The sequence below is a fragment of the Maniola jurtina genome, chromosome 21 (assembly GCF_905333055.1).
Source record: "Maniola jurtina chromosome 21, ilManJurt1.1, whole genome shotgun sequence".
Taxonomy (NCBI): domain Eukaryota; kingdom Metazoa; phylum Arthropoda; class Insecta; order Lepidoptera; family Nymphalidae; genus Maniola; species Maniola jurtina.
Window position 1 is genome coordinate 11236779 of NC_060049.1, and position 23583 is coordinate 11260361.

Sequence of the window (23583 nt, forward strand, 5' to 3'; positions counted from 1 at the left end):
TGTCAACGTGATCAAATCAGAAATAAGGAGATCCGTAGGAGAACCAGAGTACCTAACCGACGCGACGTAGCTCAAAGGGTTGCGAAGCTGAAGTGGCAATGGGCAAGGGCATATAGTTCGAAAACAGACCGTGGGGTCTCAGGGTGTTATAATGGCGACCTCGCATCGGAAAGTGCAGCTTTGAAAGACTCCTCACTAGGTGAAATGGAAATTGTTTCTGTTGTCTATGACGTGGACAGATGACATCAAACGAGTCGCACCGTCTGGAATCTGGAAACAGGCGGCGCGGCGGCGCAAGATCGTTGCGTGTCGACGTCTGTCGGTTGACAATGACGATGATGATGATAGAATTTGGTTTGTAGGTACTTAGTCCGTACCTACTTATTGTTTCACAGGAAAATCGTGATTATGGGTGTGTCAAAATTAAAATGCCATCGGACATCAAATTGTAGAGTTGCAGCAAGCAAAATTTTTATTCGAAATGACCTGTTCTAGGTATTAAGTGCATAAATAAAGAGCTCGTTTTGTTTTGGTCAACTGATTGTTCATGAACAATGAACTTAACTGGCCAAATATTATCATCATCATCATCAGCCTGTGGACATCCACTGTTGGACATAGGCCTTCCCTAAAGAGCGCCACCACACCCGGTCTTCAGCCTTCCTCACCCAACCACTTCCCACCAGCCATTTTATATCGTCGGTCCCTCGTGCTGAAGGCTGTCCCACATTACCCTTGCTTAAACGCGACGCGATCTCCACTCAAGGACTTTCCGGCTTCAACGGCCATCGCCTCTGCGACAGGCATGGCCTGCCCACTGCCACTTCAGCTTGCTAATAGCTTGGGCTATGTCAATGACCTTGGTTCTTCTGTGGATCTCCTCATTTCGGATCTCATCCCTCAGGGAAACTCCTAATATAGCCCTCTCCATAGCTCGCTGAGCAACTTTGAATTTGTGGACAAGGTCGTTTGTCAGTGTCCACGTTTCAGCAGCATACGTGAGGATGGGATATCAATCTAAATATTAATTTAGGTAAAATTGGATGATGATAGCAGACAGCGCTTATCTAGTACTAATTTAGTTCAATGGTTGACCACCTTGCAAGTCGTTCAAATGATTGCAGTCACTCGGTTGGAAGGAGCTGATAAACAAACAATGGCGCCCTGCTTACACTAAGTGCATCGTTTAACGCAACAACTATGCGTGCAACAATGTTAAGAGAGCAATTCGGGATAATGTGAGTGGTAAATTGACTTGGTTTATGGGTTTGACAATTTAACAAAAGCTTTCGACAATTACAGAGTGTACTAGAGGTAGGGAACTCTCGGTTTGATCCTGAATCGATGATGTGTCAAATATTAGGCTATGGTGACTTGAAATCATAGGAAAATAGGGCTACATTAGAGCTACCTGACAATTATTAACAGAAGCCTGTCACTTTCTCTATACAAGCAATAAAAACTAATTAAGCAATCAAAGTTAATGTTTGTAGACACGTTTTAACAAGTGTAAATTAAAAATTTATAACACCCCCGACAAGTGAAGGTTACAGTAACTAGAAAAGAGCTGATAACTTTCAAACGGCTGAACCGATTTTCTTGGATTATAGCTAAGAACACTCTCGATCAAGCCACCTTTCAAACAAAAAAACTAAATTAAAATCGGTCCATTTAGGAGCTACGATGCCACAGACAGATACACACGTCAAACTTATAACACCCCTCTTTTTGGGTCGGGGGTTAAAAAAACTAATATTGTTTGTGTCTGTGAATAATCCATACTAATATTATAAATGCGAAAGTGTGTCTGTCTGTCTGTCTGTGTGCCTGTCTGTCTGTCTGCTACCTTTTCACGGCCCAACAGTTTAACTGATTTTTACGAAATTTGGTACAGAGTTAGCTTATATCCCGGGGATGGACATAGGCTACTTTTTTTTATCCCGGAAAATCAAAAAGTTCCCACGGGATTCCTAAATAGGTAAAAACCCATCCGCTCTATCGATTTGCATGTTTGGAACCGAGGTAGCTTGCATCCCTGCAATTGACATAGGCAACTTTTTATCCCGGAAAATCAAATAGTTCCCATGGGATCTTTAAAAACCGAAATCCACGCGGACGAAGTCGCGGGCATCCTCTAGTTTATAATATTGATGTCATTAGAACGCATAGAACGTCTAATTTTAAAGTTACATGGTTTTCAAGACTGGTATGTAAATTCTTGAGCCTGAAAACATGACTTTGTAGTTAAATGTAGTAAAGCACTAGAGACATCGAATAACTAGGTAAGTACTGTTGAAAAATTCTAACTAGAAACCATAAAAGCATTCGTGTGTTACTGTTAACAAAATCCCACAACAAATCTACTACCACAGCTCAGCTATTTACTTTGATCAATGTTTATTGGAAAGCAAAGAATATATTTCCCTATTTTTAGGCGGAATCCTTTCAATATCCAGTTGTTCAGTCATCAATTCACGTCTAGCATACAGTGCGGTAATGCCTAGGGATCTTATGATTCCAGTCGGGATTTCGTTACGGTTTCTCGTTACCCCGCCATCCGATCCATCAAGAGCGAGTCGGGTCTTGGTCTTATAGGGTTCCGTACATATGCTTTGTCATCCTACATGCCTTTCATTGACACAATATCGCCCGCTTACAAACTACTTTATGAGCCGTTGTTTTCAGTACTTATTTATTGTTTAATACAGTAGGTAGGTATATATTACTAATTACTTACCTAGTTTAGTTTGTGGACCCCATCACTAAAATGGTCTACAATATAATACAAGTGTAAATTAAAAATTTATAACACCCCCGACAAGTGAAGGTTACAGTAACTAGAAAAGAGCTGATAACTTTCAAACGGCTGAACCTATTTTCTTGGATTATAGCTAAAAACACTCTCGATCAAGCCAACTTACAAACAAAAAAAAAAATTAAATTAAAATCGGTTCATTAGTTTAGGAGCTACGATGCCACAGATTCACAGATACACACGTCAAACTTATAACACCCCTCTTTTTGGGTCGGGGGTTAAAAACTGACAACTTTGACGGTCCCCATTTCTAAAAAGAAACTATTACTATTACTAAACTATACTCTAAGAGTTCTAGACACGTCACAGAGAGCCCACCTGAAAAAGAATTGAGTTTCTAATTCAATATTCGGTTTTGGGTCAACGTTCTACATTGAATACCAAAATTTCAGGTTTATAACGCATTTGGTCACGAGCTAGAGACCTGCAGGCCACGGAGTGAGATTTTTCCTTTACCCAAAGGGTAAAACTAAAAACGGAGCCATTTTACCTTTTGGGTACGGAACCCTAATAATGATGTTTTCGATATCCTATTTTCCGCAATCTTGAAGAAGGGTATGATACAATTTCGTACCCCTCCGAGCGTCCATTTTGATGGTTAAGCTCAAATAATATTATCTGTTAGAGCCTATTATCATGTTGATAACTTCATTATTTTGTTACGAGATTCCGTTCAGCCTTTCTGGTATTGCCCAGCGTAGCTTTTTATATATTTGCTTATATAGAATTCCGTCGACATTATCTATTACGAATTATTTTTGATAGAAGCAGGCTTTTTAGAATTTTTTGGATTAAAAAATCTAAAAATATTGGACTATGAACGCACAGCCTAAATCCCTGGGATTAGAAACTTACACTCAATACTCAATAGGTTCCTTTTATGACGTAAACTGTAGCCTTCTCACTAAGAAAGGATTTTTAGGAAATTCCATCCTCAAGGAAGTTAAATAAGCCATCACACTTCACACTAATATTATAAAGGCGAAAGTTTGTGTGTATGATTATATGTGTGTGTGTGTGTATGTTTGTTACTCCTTCACGCAAAAACTACTGGACGGATTTGGCTGAAATTTGGAATGGAGGTAGATATTATCCTGGATTAGCACATAGGCTACTTATCCCGGAAAATCAAAGAGTTCCCACGGGATTTAGGATAATCTAAATCCACGCGGACGAAGTCGTGGGCATCAGCTAGTATATATAATAGTTTAAATATGAAATGAAAGTCCGTCAGCTTTCAAGCAATGTTCATGAAAACTGGTATTTACGCTGTTGACCCATTTTTAACCCCCGACCCAAAAAGAGGGGTGTTATAAGTTTGACGTGTGTATCTGTGTGTCTGTGTATCTGTGTATCTATCTGTGGCATCGTAGCGCCTAAACGAATGAACCGATTTTAATTTAGTTTTTTTTTGTTTGAAAGGTGGCTTGATCGAGAGTGTTCTTAGCTATAATCTAAAAAAATTGGTTCAGCTGTTTAAGAGTTATCAGCTCTTTTCTAGTTTTCTTGTAGAAAAGAAGGTTAGATAACCGTTAGGTTCATAATATTATGTCAATAGACAAATGTCAAGCTGTCAAGATGGACGTTGCCTAAATACGTAATTATTTATTTGAAAATGATGTTTTGGAAAACTCAAATACTTTGGATCGTCGGGGGTGTTATAAATTTTTAATTTACACTTGTCAAAAATCCACTCGAGCTCATACTTGAGCTGACCTGCCCAGGCTTTGCTCGAGTGAAACAAAGAGGTATTGACGAAAGTAGTACTTGAAACAAAAGTACATAGTGCGACGATGCGATAGTAGCAAAGTCATGTAGGCACGTAGCGGATCGTTCGTGTGTAACATGGAAACACCTTGTGAAGATGATTTTCTTCGACGCAATCGAGCGAATCGGCAGACGATAGTTCTCGTAACTCGTAACTATGGACGTGAAGACATTTAAGCTATAGCAATACCTAGAATGGAATTCAAACTTCAGAGGTTGAAGAGAATTTGTTCTTTTTTAATTAAGTCTTTAATTAAATAAATAAATAAAAAATAAATAAAAGAAATTTCATAGAAACATTGTTTGTAACCCCCGACCCAAAAAGAGAGGTGTTATAAGTTTGACGAGTGTGTCTGTGTATCTGTCTGTGGCATCGTAGCAACATACAGATAGGTCGTAAAATTAATGAACCGATTTTAATTTAGGTTTTTTTGTTTGAAAGGTGGCCGATCGAGAGTGTTCTTTTAGCTATAATCCAAGAAAATCGGTTCAGCCGTTTGAGCGTTACCAGTTCTTTTCTAGCTACTGTAACCTTCACTTGTCGGGGGTGTTATAAATTTTTAATTTACACTTGTCTACTTTATCTTGTGTAGTACTGCGGTAATGCGGTATTATTAAAAGGACCTATAAGTACATAGGTACTTAGGATTAGGTAAGTACAAATTAAAATATAAAATATTCATCTAGCTGCAATATAAATTGTGGAGGAGAATTCAAACGTCTTACAAAAATAAAGCTAGTTCCATCTGAACGGAATAGTGAAATGAACGGTCAAAAAAACTACTTAAGCGTGGTGATAACAGTTTTCTTCATTGAAAAACTTGGAAAGGTTACAGCGGTGGAAACTCATTAAAGTAACTATACAGTATACACTGACCTTTTATAGGGCTATTAAAAGACCGGCCAAGTGCGAGTCAGACTCACGCACCGAGGGTTCCGTACTCGGGTATTTTTTCCGACATTTTGTACGACAAATCAAAAACTATTATGCTTAAAAATAAATAAAAATCTGTTTTAGAATGTACAAGTAAAGCCTTTTCATATAATACCCCACTTGGTATAGTTATGTTACTTTGAAAAATTTTTTTTTTTTAATGATGTAACTATAAATTAACTGTTTTCGGATTTATTCCTTTACTTGTACTATAAGACCTACCTACCTACCAAATTTCATGATTCTAGATCAACGGGAAGTACCCTTTTGGTTTTCTTGACAGACACGAGCGACGGACGGACAGACAGACAGGCAGATAGACAGACAGGTAGACAACAAAGTGATTCTATAAGGGTTCCGTTTTTCCTTTTGAGGTACGGAACCCCAAAAAGCGGCAGAAGAACCAACATTACGGACATAGCTTAAACCATCATCATGAGTTATGGCCAATGATTTATGGCTATAAAATACTAGCCGATGCCCGCGACTTCGCCCGCGTGATTTAGGTTTTTTGAAATCCCGTGGGAACTCTTTGATTTTCCGGGATAAAAAGTAGCCTATGTGCTAATCCAGGATATTATCTATCTCCATTCTAAATTTCAGCCCAATCCGTCCAGTAGTTTTTGCGTGAAGGAGTAACAAAAATACACACACACACACACACACACACACATACAAACTTTCGCCTTTATAATATTAGTGTGATAGTGTGATTAGGTTTTATTACTTCTATTATTGTTTTACTCTTTGGCGTGTCTCTCACCAGCATCATGATCAACCCATCGCCGGCCAACTACTGAGCACAGGTTTCCTCTCAGTATAAGATGAGTTTAAAGGCCACAAACTGCCATGTCTTGGCAAGTTCGTTGGCTTTCGTGCAAAAGCAACGGTTATTTTGTGTTCCGAAGCCTAGAGCTGTTTGATTAACCTTGAGCCGTGGGAAAACGAGTAGGTAACACTTTATACCTTACACAATTCGTTTAGATCGTAGCTCGAATTGTGTAAAAAGTGGCCTCGATATTTTTTTAGTTACAGAGTTTTTAGGGTTCCGTACCAAAATGGTAACAAGTGTTGGCAACACCTCGTTCTCACGTTCTGTGTTGCTTGGTGTTGGTGGTTATGCTGTGGTCGTGACGTCAGAGCCCCCTCCATCGAGACGAAAAAGATGGCGCTAGGGCGAGGACGTGGCGTGGAACGACGAGTTCAGTTGCTGTTTGCGCTCCGACCGATTTACATTGCATTATACGGGTTGATTTTACTATCTGAGAGTTTAATTGTTAACATCAGAAGTGTGTAGTAACTTACGCTTTGAGGAAAAATCGGTCGAAACGCAAACGTACTTTTCCACCTAGAGATCTTCAAGTGCCAGGACACCGTCGGCCGCGATGGAAACGTAATAAGGTATCTCGTAAAGATACCGAAACTGTGAGTACTTTGAATAATTATTAAAGATTAAGTGAATATGGTTTAAATTACTAAATCGTATTCTCAAACTTTTGTATAGTCAGGTGAGATAATTCGTTACTAAACTAAGTTGAAGGTATCAGCTAAAAGTCTGGCACGATTTAATATTGCGTACAGTCTATAAGTGGTCCTCGTGGGAATAGTGATCGGTAAACGAAATTGTCTTTTAGTTCCAAATTCAAAGGAATATGTTTTTTAAAATGGTTAACTTTTAGTTTGTTCGAATTTTATTTTGGAACTAAATGTTAAATTCACGTTTGTCTCAACTTTTTTTCGAACAAAATATTATTTAAATTATAGTGGGTCAATTATTATAGTAGCATCAGTAATATACGTCCTTAGAAGATAATAATTTAAAAACGTGTGACGATTGAGCTAGTTATTTACATAGAAGTTTTTATAATAAAAATATTAAACATGTGGGTAGTATACGTGACGAACAAGTTAAAATGTTATAGTGGTAGTGGTAAAAGTAATCGAAGAATGTCTTAGGTGAAATGTTAGCTCAGATATAAATCATGATAACCAATCCCGAACTCGTATACTGAAATGAAATGAAATTTATTTATTTGCTGAATATCAGTTGTTGAGTTCAAAATTATAACTAAGTAGCGACCTTTATATTCTACTTCATAAGCATGCAAATATTTAATACTCATCAGGAATAATCCGTACAAATAATCCTGATGAGACCAAAAAGTGAATTAATTTCTATGGTAACATGTCTCTTAATTAAATGTCAATATTAATGTTATAATAATAAGTTATTATATTAATTGTAAGTAAATTTTACATAATATATGGGGTTAAACAGTGTATATTTTTGATACATGTCACGAGGCGTTTATGGATACCGGAAGTAGTTGTCCGCGCATATCAAAATCGTTAGTAAAGGGATTTCAGTTTAAAAACATTTATTTATCAATAAAGAGCATAACAGTCTTTTAGATATCAGGAATTACAGCTATTTACATTTACAATGGTAGGTACTTACGCACATGATATCAAGTATCCATTTTAGTACTTCATATTATCTACATTGAATAATTGTGTGGGTAAGTAATAACATCCATACGTTTATAATACTAGTTTTTAGGGAAGTTTTCGTAATTGTTCTTCTTTTAAAGCATAATTGGGAGTGTATATATCCTGTTATTATTTTCCTGATAGGAATACAAGTTTGAAGCGCATACGAGTGACTTATATTTAGAATTTTCGTATCTTTATAGAGGTAATTCTTTATTCTTTTTTTATTTGCATTCATGTCTTACATCATAAATAAAAAAATATCATAATATTACAACATGAAGCCCCGTTGGGGCGTTGCAAAGTAAAACATATGTTCAAAGGTAATATTACAATTCTTATGAAATATGAAATATGAATAGCAAAAATTATGAATTAATTATATGGTCATTAAATAAAAATAAAATAAAAAGGTCACATATAAATAAAGATTATGGGAGTTTTCAAATTATGTCCTATTATAACTAATCAGACTTTAAAAAAAAGTACTTAAAAATAAAAAGTGGTTAACAAAGTTATTACAATCTTCTTATATCGTATTATCATATTATTGAGGTATATTCATTCAATAGTTCATGCACACTGTAGTAACATTTTTGGATTAGCCATTTTTTTTAGTTTTGTTTAAATAATGTTTCTTTTGTTTTATCTATTATTATTGCTATACAGGTTATTTAAATCAGTAAATATTTTAAAAAGAGCCTTTGTTGCAGTTTTAAATAAGTACTGTACAGGTTTACCTTAGTGCTACCTAAGTAAATAATTAATTAGATAGATAATAACTTTAAATTATTACAGTAAAGATTATTTACATATGAAGTTTAAGTTTTATTTTTTATATTCTGCGTGCTCATCGACATAGGCATCCCCTTTTCGATATACTATTCAATATACAATAGAATAGAATAGACTAGACTAGAATAGAATATGATATAATAATTCAAGTAAACTTTTACAAATGCTTTTGAATCGTCAAAATAATTTACCATGCATTACAATATGATGTTTGACTAGATCGTTATAATATTAGGGCGTACTTTTGGCATACAAGATGAATAATTTTACGTAAGGTTTCTATTTAAAGATAAAGCTGAATTTTTTTGTTGGTACAAGGGTTTTTAGCAGAATTACAAAAGGGTAATAAAAAAAAATGTGTTAACATTCCTTTTGATTCAATTGCGTTAAGCGAATTTATTTTTACGTTATAGGTATGTACCTATTGGGTACTAGGGAGTAATAACTTGCTTGGACGGAATGTAACAGAGTGATCCGATTTGGTTTATCCCCGAGAAAAGTAATGTAGTAGTAGTAGACTCGTATACACATTGACCTCTGAAAGCATTTTAGCTATTTTTTGTCCATCCAAACAGAGAACCGTTTTGTATACATGTACAAGTCGATTAGATTGAACTAGAACGAAGGTAAAAGGATTGTACATTATATTTTAATAAAATAGACACAGACAGACTAGTAACGATGAAAGTAATATTTCTCTTCAGAGTTAGAACTATTGCCTGTAGTCTGTTCAATTCAAAAGTTTGTTGCATTTGATGTGTACCTGCTTCAAAAACAAATAATAATTACGGATTGTGGTGTGTATAGTATGATAATGAAGCTTTATTTAGTTTGTAAAGTCATAGTATATCATTAATAATGCAAATTAGAATAATATTTAAAAAAAAAAATAACTATGATTTATGTTGGTAGTTAATACCTAATATTACAAATTTGGGTAAAAGCTTCACATTTGCGTTGAACAAAGAAATATTCTTGTCCGGATAGCTAAGTGGGTATTATTAACTTGAGAGGGTAGACAAATGCAACATTTTTATGCTCTCAGCTGCAATTCTGTGCTATAATCAGGACAGGCCGAAAATAATAAAGAGTGACAGTAAGAGTATATTGTGCGAATAGAAATATTCGATAGCATACAGTGGCAGTAGATGAATTCCCTGCGTGAATGGACAGATGAATGAGTTAAAAAGAAAGTCTTGGTTTTGGCAGTGGCATGCATCGGTGTCGCTCATAATCCATGACTCTCTGTTTATCATTTTTAATTAACCTAATAATTATTTGAGATAGCGTAATTAATATTTGCATATATGGAATATGAAATACCAATTATTATTATTGTTTGATACTAGAGTAATTCATGAATTAAAATAGTTTGTGGGTTATAAGATTATATTTGGTGACCAACCCTCGTAATTAATAATGCAGTGAACTAGTGAAATCATTAATATAATTGCAGTTAAGATATTGATTAGTTTAAAAAGTGATAGTTTTAGTATGATAATAATTATTTAAAGTTAACTTTGATAGCACCAGCTTTACAATCAAATGATCCGTTTATAATTATAAATCATTGATAGTTAAAATAAAATGGATGAGATCAAATATGATTGTATGCACCGGTGATCCCTTGCGTGGATGCGCGGTAGATAAAGATAGTGTGGTGATTGCATACGTGGATGAATAGTGTCGGAGCACTGTGTGGGTGCACGATGCTATGGCATTGAGTATGTGTTCAGAATTTAGTAAAGAATTTTGAGATTTAGTAAAGAGGTATGATCTGATTTTAATCGTGAGTGCTAATGCATTGCTTCTTTAAAGAATATTCATGGAGTATTAAAAACCGTGTTGGCAAGGCTACCTTGTGTATTATGTTGAGTAATCTATTTAAAATTAAGTATGTATAGCAACATAATTGATACAGCGAGCCGTGATAAAATTTTGGAAGATTAATTAGTTGGAATATTGCACCATGGATATAAGATATCACACTGGGATACGAAGCTTGAACTTTGATAAAATATTCGAAAGATAATTGGGAATATTGTACCATGAATATAAAATATCACATTGGAATACGATGCTTAAACTTGAAGGCGAACTTGGTACGCTTAAGTGAGTGAAATGCTCTTTAAGTGCAAGTGGTCTTCAAGTGATCTTCTACGATGCTTGACCTTGATGGCGAACTTGGTACGCTTAAGTGAGTGAAATGCTCTTTAAGTGCAAGTAGTCTTCAAGTGGTCTTCTATAATGCTTAGAACTTGATGGCGAACTTGGTACGCTTAAGTGAGTGAAATGCTCTTTAAGTGCAAGTGGTCTTCAAGTGGTCTTCTATGATGCTTGGAACTTGAAGGTGAACTTGGTACACTTAAGTGAGCGAAATGTTCTTTAAGTGCAAGTGATCTTCAAGTGGTCTTCACCAACTTGGTACGCTTAAGTGAGCGAAATGTTCTTTAAGTGCAAGTGGTCTTGACCAACTTGCTGCATTTAAGTGAGCGAAACGCTCTTTAAGTGCAGTTGGTTTTCAACTACGACAAATCTGGTCCCCTAAGTGTGGCAAAGTCCCTTTAGATGCGGTTGTTTTGTTCTTTAAATTGAAAGCTGTTGTTGTGATGAGTGATAACGAATGGACAATATTCCTGGATCTTACGAGTACATAGTGGAGGTGTCTTGTTAAGTTGCGAGCTGTCGTATGATTGTGAAGTGATAAGTGACAATGAATGGGCAATATTCCTTAGGAAGTTAGGAAGGATCCTTACAAGTAGGTAATGTGAATCAGGTGTTAACGGTATTTCATTGGTGTGTTACAAATAAAAGATGGATGCTCTTGGATTTGATTTTATTTCCATTCACACGACACAGACAGACATTGTATCAAGACAGCGATAGGTGACAAGTGACAAGTATGTGACAAGTGACAGATGACGTTAGGATATTACACAGACTAATACAATACCGTAACATCTCCCTTTTTTTTTTTTTTTTTTTTTTTAACACTAGGTACTAACTGTTAACAATTTTATTATTATGACAACGACAGATTTTTTATATTTTATAAACACAAGTATATACATAGTACAAGTACAACATTATTTTTTATAACACCACAAGAAAATCACTTATGACTATCCAGGCTGCATGGTTTACAACCTTTGCCTTTCTCGATACATTGACAGACTACTACTAAAATTGACATTTGTTTTTTGAACCTTTACCTTTCCTGAAAAACAATTTAAATACCTACTAACATTTTGTTTACATCTTTAAATAATTGAAATACTAACAAACTTACTAACAAATAACAATTTCATTTTGTTTACATCTTTATAGGTATAGTGACTGTGTTGTGTGCTGTGGAAAATGATATTATGTGTGTACTGACTGTTTAATGATAAACTGACGGTTTCTCCTAAACTGTCCTAGTTCACTATTTATTAGATAACTTCTAGGTTCAGGACCTATCTGGATAATAACTCCAGGAACCCATTTTTTGTGTTCAGGTTTGTGTTTAAATAAGATTTTATCACCTACATGCAATGGTTTAAGAATTTTTGTATGTTTATTATAATAAAATTTTGTGTATGACTTTTGTTTTTCATTTAATTTCTTTATTTTATTCATATCACAAAGCTTAGGTAGCAAGTTTTCTTTTCCAGTAGGAACTACTGTACGCAGTTGTCTAGACATACACAGCTCTGCTGGTGAATATTGACTTTGTTTAGGGGTATTTCTGTACAAAAGTAATGCTAAATACATATCAGATTTGTCAGTTTTACACTTAATTAACATATTTTTTATAGTTCCAATAGTCCTTTCAACTAAACCATTTGATCTACTTAAGTATGGACTAGAAGTTATGTGTTCTATGTCCCATTCTTGAGTGAATAACTTAAACTCTTTGCTATTAAACGGGGGGCCATTGTCTGTTATTGCAATCCTGCAAATTCCATGACGGGCCAATATTGACTTTAAATGTGTAATTACTTGGCTAGCTGAATAGCCTGATGTTAACTTGGCAAGTTCTATATACTTTGAATAATAGTCAACTACCATTAAGTATTTAGTTCGTTCAAATTCAAAAATATCTATACCAATTTTGTACCATGGTATGTTTTCATACTCATGTTGCATAATTGGTTCTTTACTATTATTTCGACGGTAAGATAGACAAATGTTACATTGACCTATATATTTTTCTATATCATTTTGCATATTTGGCCAAAAGACTGTAGTTTTTGCTAGACGGATTGAGCTGTTTATACCTTGATGGGCAGAATGAATTAGTTTTAATATATACTCTCTCATTGACTCTGGGATTATAATGCAGTTAGATTTAAAGACAACGTTATCAATGACATATATTTGATCTTTGAGACTATAATAAGATTTGACTGACTGACTAACTGAACGCTTATGTTCAGGCCATCCGTTGTGACAATATTGAATTATTTGACTTAACGTTTGATCTTGGACTGTAGACTCTTGAATTTCTTTTAACTTCTCTGGACTGACTGACAAATTAGACATTATTATATTGACATGTAAATCTATATCTTGATCAACTTCTGACAAACAAGTTTCACTTAATGCTGCTCTAGACAAAGTATCTGCAATATATAAGTAACGACCAGGCTTGTATACAACAGTTAGATCATACGGCTGCAATCTAAGCATGATTCTTTGCAATCTTGGGGGAATGTCATATAGAGCTTTTTTGAAAAGAGTTATGAGAGGTTTGTGGTCTGTCTCCACTGTTATGTTATGACCATATATGTATTGGTGGTACTTAGTACAACCAAAGAGGACAGCTAGTAGTTCTTTCTCTATCTGCGAGTAGGACTGTTGTATTTTACTTAGAGAAGCAGATGCATATGCAATGGGTTGCTTGTCATGGGATAACACTGCACCCATGGCATCCTTCGATGCGTCTACAGATAAAATTATTTCCTTTTTAGGGTCATAGTATGTTAAGACAGGTGTTGAACAAATAACTTTTTTAATATTATTAAATTGAGACTCATGGTGCTCTGACCAATACCATTCAGTATTTTTTGATAAAAGTGCTCGCAAATGACTTATTTGCTGTGACAAATTTTTAATAAATGGACTAAGATAATTGACCATACCTAGGAATCTTTGAAGATCTGTTATATTTTTAGGACTTGGCATGTTACAAATAGCTTTTACTCTAGACTTATCAACTTGTACACCTTCTTCACTAAATATATGGCCTAAATATTTGACTTCTTTTTGACAAAACACAGACTTTTCTTTGTTAAATTTTACATTAATTTGACGTGCTCTTTCTAAGACTTTTTGTAACCGTTGATTATGTTCTTCTACAGTTCTACCATAAATAAGAAAATCATCCATCATAATTTTAACACCTTCAATATCACCAAATCTTTTTATCATTTCTCTATGAAATATTTCTGGAGCTGCATTAATACCAAAGGGTAACCTAGTGAATCTATATCGTCCAAAAGGTGTAATAAATGTACAGAGCTTAGAAGAAGCTTCTGACAACTTGAGCATCCAATAGCCTTTATTGGCATCTAATGTTGAAAAATACTGAGCTCCAGCAAGACTAGATTTAATTTCATCTAAGGTTGGAAATTGGAAATGTGATCTTAAAATTGACTGATTTAGCTTTCTAGGATCAATACACAGACGTAATTTACCATTCTTTTTTGAGGTTAAGACTAGAGCGCTTACCCATTCAGTAGGCTCTTCAACTCGTTGTATGACTCCACTTTTTTCCATAGATTCTAGCTCTTGTTTTAGTGGTTGATGAAGACGGAATGGAACCCTTCTGCATGCCTCTATAGATGGAGTTGCATTAGGCTTCAAGGTTAGTTCGCATTGAAAATCTGTTAGACAACCTAAACCTTCAAACAAGTCCTTATTTGTATCAACTATATCTTGACATGTTAAATTCTGGAAAGAAACACTATTAATTTTTCTTATTAAATTTAAAGTTTTACAGGTATCCCTACCTATAATATTTTGACTTTTCATGTCGACAATATGAAAGTTAACTGTATATGACTTATTTTTATGAATCACTGACAAATTGCATTGACCTACCAGAGGGATAATTTCTCCACTGTATGTAGAAAGTGTGTTCTTACTTTTGTGTATGTTGGAAAGTGGCAGATTTAATGAGTTGTATGTGTGAATGGATAGAATATTTGTGTCTGCTCCAGTGTCTAATAAAAAATTTACCTGTATTTGGTTTATACATAGATCAATATTCCAAGGTTTTGACAAATTAGACTTATCATCCTGTATACAATAGACAGAACCAACATAAAACAAAGATTCATTATTTACAGACTGATTTTCACAATTGACTACTTTTACTTGATGTGAACGGCAAAACTGAGCGAAATGATTGGACTTATTACACTTTCTGCACTTGACACCTTGAGCTGGGCACTTGAATCTATGTACCTGACCGCACCGACCACATGATGTATTCCTCTGACTTGACGTTGATGGTGTGCGTTGACGTGTTTGCTGTGACTGGTGTCTGGACCTGTTTCTATGGGAAGAGTCTCTGCGACTTGGTGATCTTGACACGCGTCCTATGAAATGTAATGATGCGTCTTCCAATGCTTTTGCTTGTTGTTTAGTAGACTCACAGCGCTTGGCTATGTTTATTGCCTCCTCTAGGGTGTTCGGTTTTTCAATTAGAATCCTTTCTTTATAGTAAGTGTTGTTGCAGTTCCAGCTAAATATGTCTCTGAGCAAGCTTTCACGTATGTCACCAAATTCACAAGTGTGACTTAAATTTTTTAGATCCGTGACATAGGTGTCTATAGATTCATTTGGTAGTTGTTTCCTGCTAAATAATTTATGCCTTTCTATCGTGACGTTTATTTTCGGAGTGAAATACTGTGTAAATTTGTTACAGAGATCGCCAAAACTAACTTTTTCGATATCTAGGTCAAATGAGTAAAAAATTTCCAGACAATCTGATCCGATGAACTGCAAGAGAATGGCTGTTTTACGTGCATCTTCAGCTTCATCTAAATTATTTGCCTTTAAATAGACTTTCAGTCGTGTGAGCCATTTTTTCCATAGCAATGGGACGTTGTTACCTTCAACGATGAACGGCGGCAGGGTCATGCCTACTGGCAATGGCGTCATGGCGTGGCTGGTTGACGACTCGCTGTGACCTGGTGGTCTTCTAGGCTTTGTGTTCACAAAATCTTCGTCCTGCATTGTTTTTCTTTATTGTGATCCCACTTCTGACACCATATTTCATTGGTGTGTTACAAATAAAAGATGGATGCTCTTGGATTTGATTTTATTTCCATTCACACGACACAGACAGACATTGTATCAAGACAGCGATAGGTGACAAGTGACAAGTATGTGACAAGTGACAGATGACGTTAGGATATTACACAGACTAATACAATACCGTAACAAACGGTTGTTTATTTTGCAGTAATTTTATCCCGACTCGTGGGGTGCCCGGGGCGGGCACCATGCAGCATGGCCGTGTTGGCAACACCTCGTTCTCACGTTCTGTGTTGCTTGGTGTTGGTGGTTATGCTGTGGTCGTGACGTCAGAGCCCCCTCCATCGAGACGAAAAAGATGGCGCTAGGGCGAGGACGTGGCGTGGAACGACGAGTTCAGTTGCTGTTTGCGCTCCGACCGATTTACATTGCATTATACGGGTTGATTTTACTATCTGAGAGTTTAATTGTTAACACAAGTGTAAATTAAAAATTTATAACACCCCCGACAAGTGAAGGTTACAGTAACTAGAAAAGAGCTGATAACTTTCAAACGGCTGAACTGATTTTCTTGGATTATAACTAAGAACACTCTCAATCAAGCCACATTTCAAACAAAAAAAAACAACTAAATTAAAATCGGTTCATTAGTTTAGGATCTACGATGCCACAGACAGACGCACGCGTCAAACTTATTACATCCCTCTTTTTGGGTCGGTGGTTAAAAAAAAACTGTAAGCCTATCGAATAGCGCGAAGGTTCAATTTATGTTTAAACCAAGCAGCATTTTTTGTGGTATTTCTAAACCACCATGGCCATTATCAAGGTGAAATCTCTGTGGAAACTCCGAAGTTCTAAGTACCTACACTAGATGTCAAGTTAAATACAATCGTTATGGGGCTTGGAAATCGAGGCGGTGTTAATGTTGAACTATCACGCTATCTCTTGGTCCTACCATCGATTCTCGCTTCTAAAGTTGTTTTTTAATGGTGAAATAATTTTTTTTAGGGTTTCGTACCTCAAAAGGAAGAACGGAACCCTATAGGATCACTTTGTTGTCTGTCTGTCTGTCCGTCTGTAGTGTCAAGAAACCCTATAGGTCTGTAGTGTCTATCAAGAAACCCTATAGGGCACATCCCGTTGACCTAGAATCATGAAAGGCAGGTAGGTAGGTATTATTGCACAAGTAAAGGAAGAAATCTGAAAACATCACAAAAAAAAATTTAAACGTGTTCACGAAAAAGTTAGTTGTGGCATCGTAACTCCTAAACTAATGAACCGATTTTAATTTAGTTGTTTTTTTTTTGTTTGAAAGGTGGCTTGATCGAGAGTGTTCTTAGCTATAATCCAAGAAAATCGTTTCAGCCGTTTGAAAGTTATCAGCTCTTTTCTAGTTACTGTAACCTTCACTTGTCGGGGGTGTTATAAATTTTTAATTTACACTTGTGTTCTTTACTTCTTTCTTCAATTCAAAATATCCTGGTCATTTAATATCAATACCAGCATTGGCACGTAATCGAAATCAACTATCACCAATAATGGTGTCACTTGCCACTTGCCTGGAGACGCCGCGCTGGACCGTGACAGCCATCGACCGCGACCACTACTGGCGTCTCACTCGCGCAACTCACTCGCTCCATGCTTTCACACTTTACATTCTGCTCTGTAATCATCATCCATTCTGTAATATTATCTACGTAGTTACTCGCACAATATGTTATCCAATAAGTAATAATGTTGCGGAAACGTTTAAGTGCGAAAACCAGCCCAGAGAGAAGAAGAAGAAGAAGAAGAAGTAATAATGTTAAGAAAACCTATAGGGCACTTCCCGTTGACCTAGAATCATGAAATTAGGCAGGTGGCTAGGTCTTAAAGCACAAGTAAAAAAAACTTTTTAAATGTTCATGAATAAAGAATAATTAGTATTTATTTCAATTTTCAACGTAAGATAATTATACCAAGTGGGGTATCATATGAAAGGGCTTTACCTGTACACATTGTTAAACAGATTTTTATTTTCTTTTATGCATAATAGTTTTTGATTTATCGTGCAAAATGTCGGTAAAAATACCCGAGTAGGTACGCGAGTTTTTTTTTGGGATGTTACCTACCATAAAATTCACGGTTTTCGCCCGCTGAGTACGATTGAGTAGCAACCGTAAATTTTCATAAATAGGCAGGTATCTTTAAAGAAATTAAATAAGGAAGGGAACTTGATACATATTCAAGGCCTGAATTCTAGGAACCGTTTAAGAGGAGCGATTATTATCGATGCGCGCCGAATGCGTCATCCCGGGGTAGGGTTACCATACTCACCAGAAAAACAAGTTTTGGCGAGTTACTCCGCAAAAATACTCATCAATCAATCAGCCTGTTTGCGTCCACTGCTGGACATAGGCCATCTCAAGAGCGCGCCACTACACACGATCCTCCACTTTCCTCATCCACCCACTTCCCACTGTCATCTTGAAGTCATCAGTCTAGCGAGTCGGAGGTCGCCCCATACTGCGCTTGCTGATACGCGGTCTCCATTCCAGAACACGTCTGCCCTAGCAGCCATCAACTCTGCGATAGTCGTAGCCTGCCCACTTGCCCACTGCCATTTCAGCTGGCTGATTCGTTGAGCCATGTCGGAGCTGTGTCGTATGTTATAAATACAATGAAAAGACGTGCAGTATAGATAACTTGTTTCTGGAGATTTCTTCCAGTAACCCTTTTGAATCGAATCTAATCCATGCAACCACAAAATTACCGTCATTCGTTCTCGTAAAAGTAATACTTTATCATTTATATTTCGATAAGCGGTAGGCACTTATCCTAATACAGATAGGCAATAAACCGTGGTAACTCTAGTGGAAGCAGGGAATGAGTTCTGAGCAACAGTATGACTCATTGTGTGCGTTGGAATAAAGGAAACTTGTTATTCTAGCGTCCACCAGACGGTAGGATGTAGGAATAATGTCTTTCCATAGTCACCTGAAAATAAATAAACAATATTCAAGAATCTCTGAAATTTCTGAAAATTGAATTTACAATCTAATTAGTTAAATAGATGACCTATCTTTTCCATTCCATCAGCCTGTATGCGTCCACTGCTGGACATAGGCCTTTCCAAGAGCGCGCCACCACACAGGGTCTCCACCTTCCACTTCAGCTTGCTAATGCTTTGAGCTTTGTCGGTTGCTTTTGTTCTTCTGCAAATTTCTGAGAGTGACACCCAACATAGCTCGCTCCATGCGCGCTGAGCGACTTTTAGTTTGCGGACGAGGCCAACTGTCAGTGTCCTCGTTTCTGCTCCATATGTCACTATCTTGGTTGGCGAGTAATTTTGATCGGTTTGACCGAATCCTTTCTTTGACTTCGCCATAGTCGGGTATATCTCGTGGAGATAAGAGCTGGCTTGATGATGCAACCGGCCGTGACCCGTACTTGACAAATGCAGTATACATTCCACTAGTACAGTAAATGGTTTCTTATCAATACCTACTTAATTACTCAGTCACAGCAATCAAGGGTTTTACTAAAGACATTTTTTTGGTTTTGGTTCGTCGATTTAGTGGTTATAACACGTCGTACGGGGTTCAATCCAGGGCAAATACCTAAATCTTTTTGGAATTACGTGCGTTTTAAGGTTAAATATCATCTTGCTTTATTGGTAAAGGAAAATATCTTGAAGAGACCTAGAGATACCTGTGACTCATCCCACCCAACCCCTCTGAGAGGAGATAGTGCACATAGATAGTGAATAGACAGACAAACACTAATTTTTAGGGTTCCATATCACCAGAGGAAAAAACTGACCAAGTGCGAGTCAGACTCGCGCACCGATAGTTCCGTACTTGGGTATTTTTTTTAGTTTTAGTATCTCTAGAACCCAAGTAAATATTTAGTAAGTTAGAAGGTATGTAAGTAATTAAGCTAATTACGCTATCACAGATGTTACTACTAGAAACTAAGTTTCACATATTCTTATGAAATGTGGTCATTTTATGTAACAGATACATTGAGTAATTTGATACAGCTGTGTATTAGATTAGCCCCAGCAGCGTGCGCGGTACATCCGCCCAGGTTGCATAAAACACAGGCCAATAACCGATTACGGTATGCAAATAAATAAATCGCTTACAGCGTGTTTGATATATCACAAGTGTAAATTAAAAAATAACACCTCCGACAAGTGAAGGTCACAGTAACTAGAAAAGAGCTGATAACTTTCAAACGGCTGAATTTCTTGGATTATAGCTAAGAACACTCTCGATCAAGCCAGCCACCTTTCAAACAAAAAAAAACTAAATTAAAATCGGTTCATTCGTTTAGGAGCTACTATGCCACAAGCAGATACACAGATACACACGTCAAACTTATAACACCCCTCTCTTTGTGTCGGGGGTTAATTATAAAGGTTCTGTATCTAACATGACCAAATGAGGCAGGCAATTACCAAATAATTAGGGCCATGGATTCTTTCCTCGCTACTTGACGAACGTTCAAAATGTCCTTCGATTTCACAGAAGATTCTTACGATCAGCTGTTTGCAGGGTTCTTACATTGGAGTTTTAAACAATTTTTTTAAGTCCGCAAAGTATCACGGTAAATTAACACACATAATATTATTATCTCCGAAAAGTTACTAGATTACAACATGGGGTTATTCAAGGGGCGGTTCAACATATTACTGAAAGGCCGGCAACGCATCGGCGGTACCTCTGGTGCTGCAAATGTTCATGGGCGGCGGTAATCACTTAACACCAGGTGAACCGCCTGCTCGTTTGCTCGTATTTTTTTATTTAAAAAAAAGTTAGAGGTGAGTGCCCGGGGACGACGATACCCGGACGCCCCGTAAATATGAGACCAAAGTATTAACCACTAGGCATCACCACTTAATCTTAAGTAGGTAAGTACCAATGATACGATGGTACCTACCATTGGTACGTCCATAACTCATAACTAATTTGACACGATAAATGATCATAATTGAATTAAAGCCTAGTTAAAGTTAAATTGTTTTAGTGAGCAGGCGGCAAATGTGATTCAATTGTCATCGAAATCAATTTAAAATTTGACCCGATTTCGCAGCAAACTAGTCAAAAAGGACTATTCACTCTATGACTAACGAGTTAAAGTTCAATTTTAACTGTAGATTTGGAATGGTAGGAATCAGAGTTGAACAACTGAATTATGTTCTCGACATAGTAATTCGTCCGTCGTTTACAAAATGCAATGTAGACCGTTATAGTGTAAGAGACAGTCACATGTTTCGTATTGAATCACTACTCGTAACTATAAATGCGAAAGTTTTTTTGTTGGTTTGTCCTTCAATCAAGCCGCAACGGGAGAGCGAATCAGCGTGATTTTTTGCAAGGCCATAGTTAAAGATCTGGAGAGTGACTTAGGTTAAGTACATTTTATTCCGGAAAATCAAAGAGTTCCCACGGGGTTTTTAATAAACTAAACCCATGCGAATGAAATCGCGGACATCAATCTAGTACAAAATATTAATTAATTAATTATTAATAAATTAATTAAACATTTCGCAAATCAATTCAAATTAGTAGAAACATACAACATCTTCTTTTGAGGGTGGCACAAAAATAAAAACAGTGACGCATTAACGGGCAACGCAGTTAAACAAAGCGGACAAATAGCATATTAAAATTTCATCGTCAAGCTACCAACAACTGTGGCTCAGCGGTCGAACGATCGGATCATCTCCAACTAAAATCGACATACGCCGCTGGTTCGATCCCCGGTCCGTGATTTATAAAAGTTTTTCAAAATTATCAGATCGGTGAGAATATTGTAAAAAAAATAAATAAAAATAACATAAAAAGGAAAAAAAAAAAAAAAAAAAATATTATAATAATAATAAAAAGGAAAAAAAAAAAAAAAAAAAAAAAATTACTTAGTTGACTTATAAAGGGTATACCTAATAATATTCTCACCAGTCATGGAAGACATAAAACGCTTGCTCAAGGCTATTCAAAACGATATCAACGAGACGAAAGACAGTGTTAAAAATAGTGAAACAACTCTACTGAAGAAAATAGATGAAAAATTTGATCACGTACAAGAACAGTTACAAGCACTGGAAATAACAGTCCAAACACAGGAACGCCGACTAGACTTTCTCGAAAAACAAATAAGAACCAGAAATATCATAATTTTTGGCGTAGAAGAAAAAGAACGCAGCTACCAAGACCTTTTAAAAATAATACTGGAAATATTTAATTTGAACATGAAAGTAAATTGCACAGCTTCAGAAATTGAATTCATGGGCAGAAAGGGTAAAAAAAGTAGTAAAACTAGACCAGTTATGATAACACTAACCACACTCGGTAAGAAAATTGAAATTTTAAAAAATAAAAAGTTGCTAGAGAAGACTAACTATTATATCAAAGAAGATTATCCACCTAAAGTTCTAGAAATAAGAAAGGAATTACAAGAAAAAGTAAAAGTAGAAAAAGAAAAAGGAAACATAGCATATATCAAATACGACAAACTTATTATCCTCCCACAGAAAGAAAACCGCGAACAAGGAAAATCTCGCAACAAACGCAACTTATCTATAACACCCCCCGATAAGCAAAACAAACATACTAAAAAAACGAGTGAAGGTAATCCAACACATTTACAGAAAAAGAACACCCTATCATCATATTGGACTCCTAAGCAAACACCGAAGTCTACGCGTGATGAAGCTTTCTTCTCTCCAGAGCCAAGTGCAAGCCTTCATATGATAGAGAAAGATGAATAGCAATTACGACAAAGGAACCCTCTCCCTCCTCCAACACGGCTGGTCACCGAGGAGGAGTACGACCAAAACCCTCCAGCTATACATAATAAAATAAATAAAAACTGCTCCCAAGCAAATACAAAATCGTTACGAAAACTATCTTTAAAAATTTGCACCTACAACGTAAGGTCACTTGCGTCTGTAGAAAGATATATAGAACTACAACAAGCATTACAAAAAATTGAATTCGACATTTTAGGCCTAGCTGAAGTCAGACGAGAAGGCTGTAATATAGAAGAACACCTTGACCACATATTCTACTATAAGGGTGAAAAAGCAGGGCACCATGGGGTAGGTTTTTTAGTCAAGAAAAAACACAAAGATAACATCATTAGTTTTACCGGATTCTCGGACAGAGTAGCAATGCTACAGCTAAGTTTCGATAGAACACCTGTCTCAATCATCCAAGCATATGCCCCAACAGAAAACTCTAATGAAGAAGATATTATTGGATTCTACGAAACCTTAAATAAAGCACATGAGGCAGCAGATAAAAATGTCATTGTTTTAGGTGATTTTAATGCCAAAATTGGACAACCTAAACATAACGAAAAGATAATAATGGGTAACTACGGCTACGGGTCAAGAAGCAAAAGAGGAGAACTACTCATATCATATGCCTTCGAACATAAACTCTCCATAGTCAACACTTATTTTAATAAAAAAGAAAACCGTAGATGGACCTGGATATCACCTGATGGAAAGATAAGAAACGAAATAGATTTCATACTGACCAATCTTATA

General features: G+C 36.2%; 2 protein-coding genes across 2 annotated transcripts in view; both read left to right on the forward strand.

The window, feature by feature from the left end:
• Positions 1-23583, forward strand: part of LOC123876294 — a 139798-nt gene that overhangs the window by 7117 nt on the left and 109098 nt on the right. The gene's annotated exons all lie outside the window — the stretch shown is intronic.
• LOC123876068 lies at positions 21994-22800 on the forward strand. The gene has a single exon (XM_045922196.1). The coding sequence runs from the start codon at positions 21994-21996 to the stop codon at positions 22798-22800; it is 807 nt and encodes a 268-aa protein (XP_045778152.1).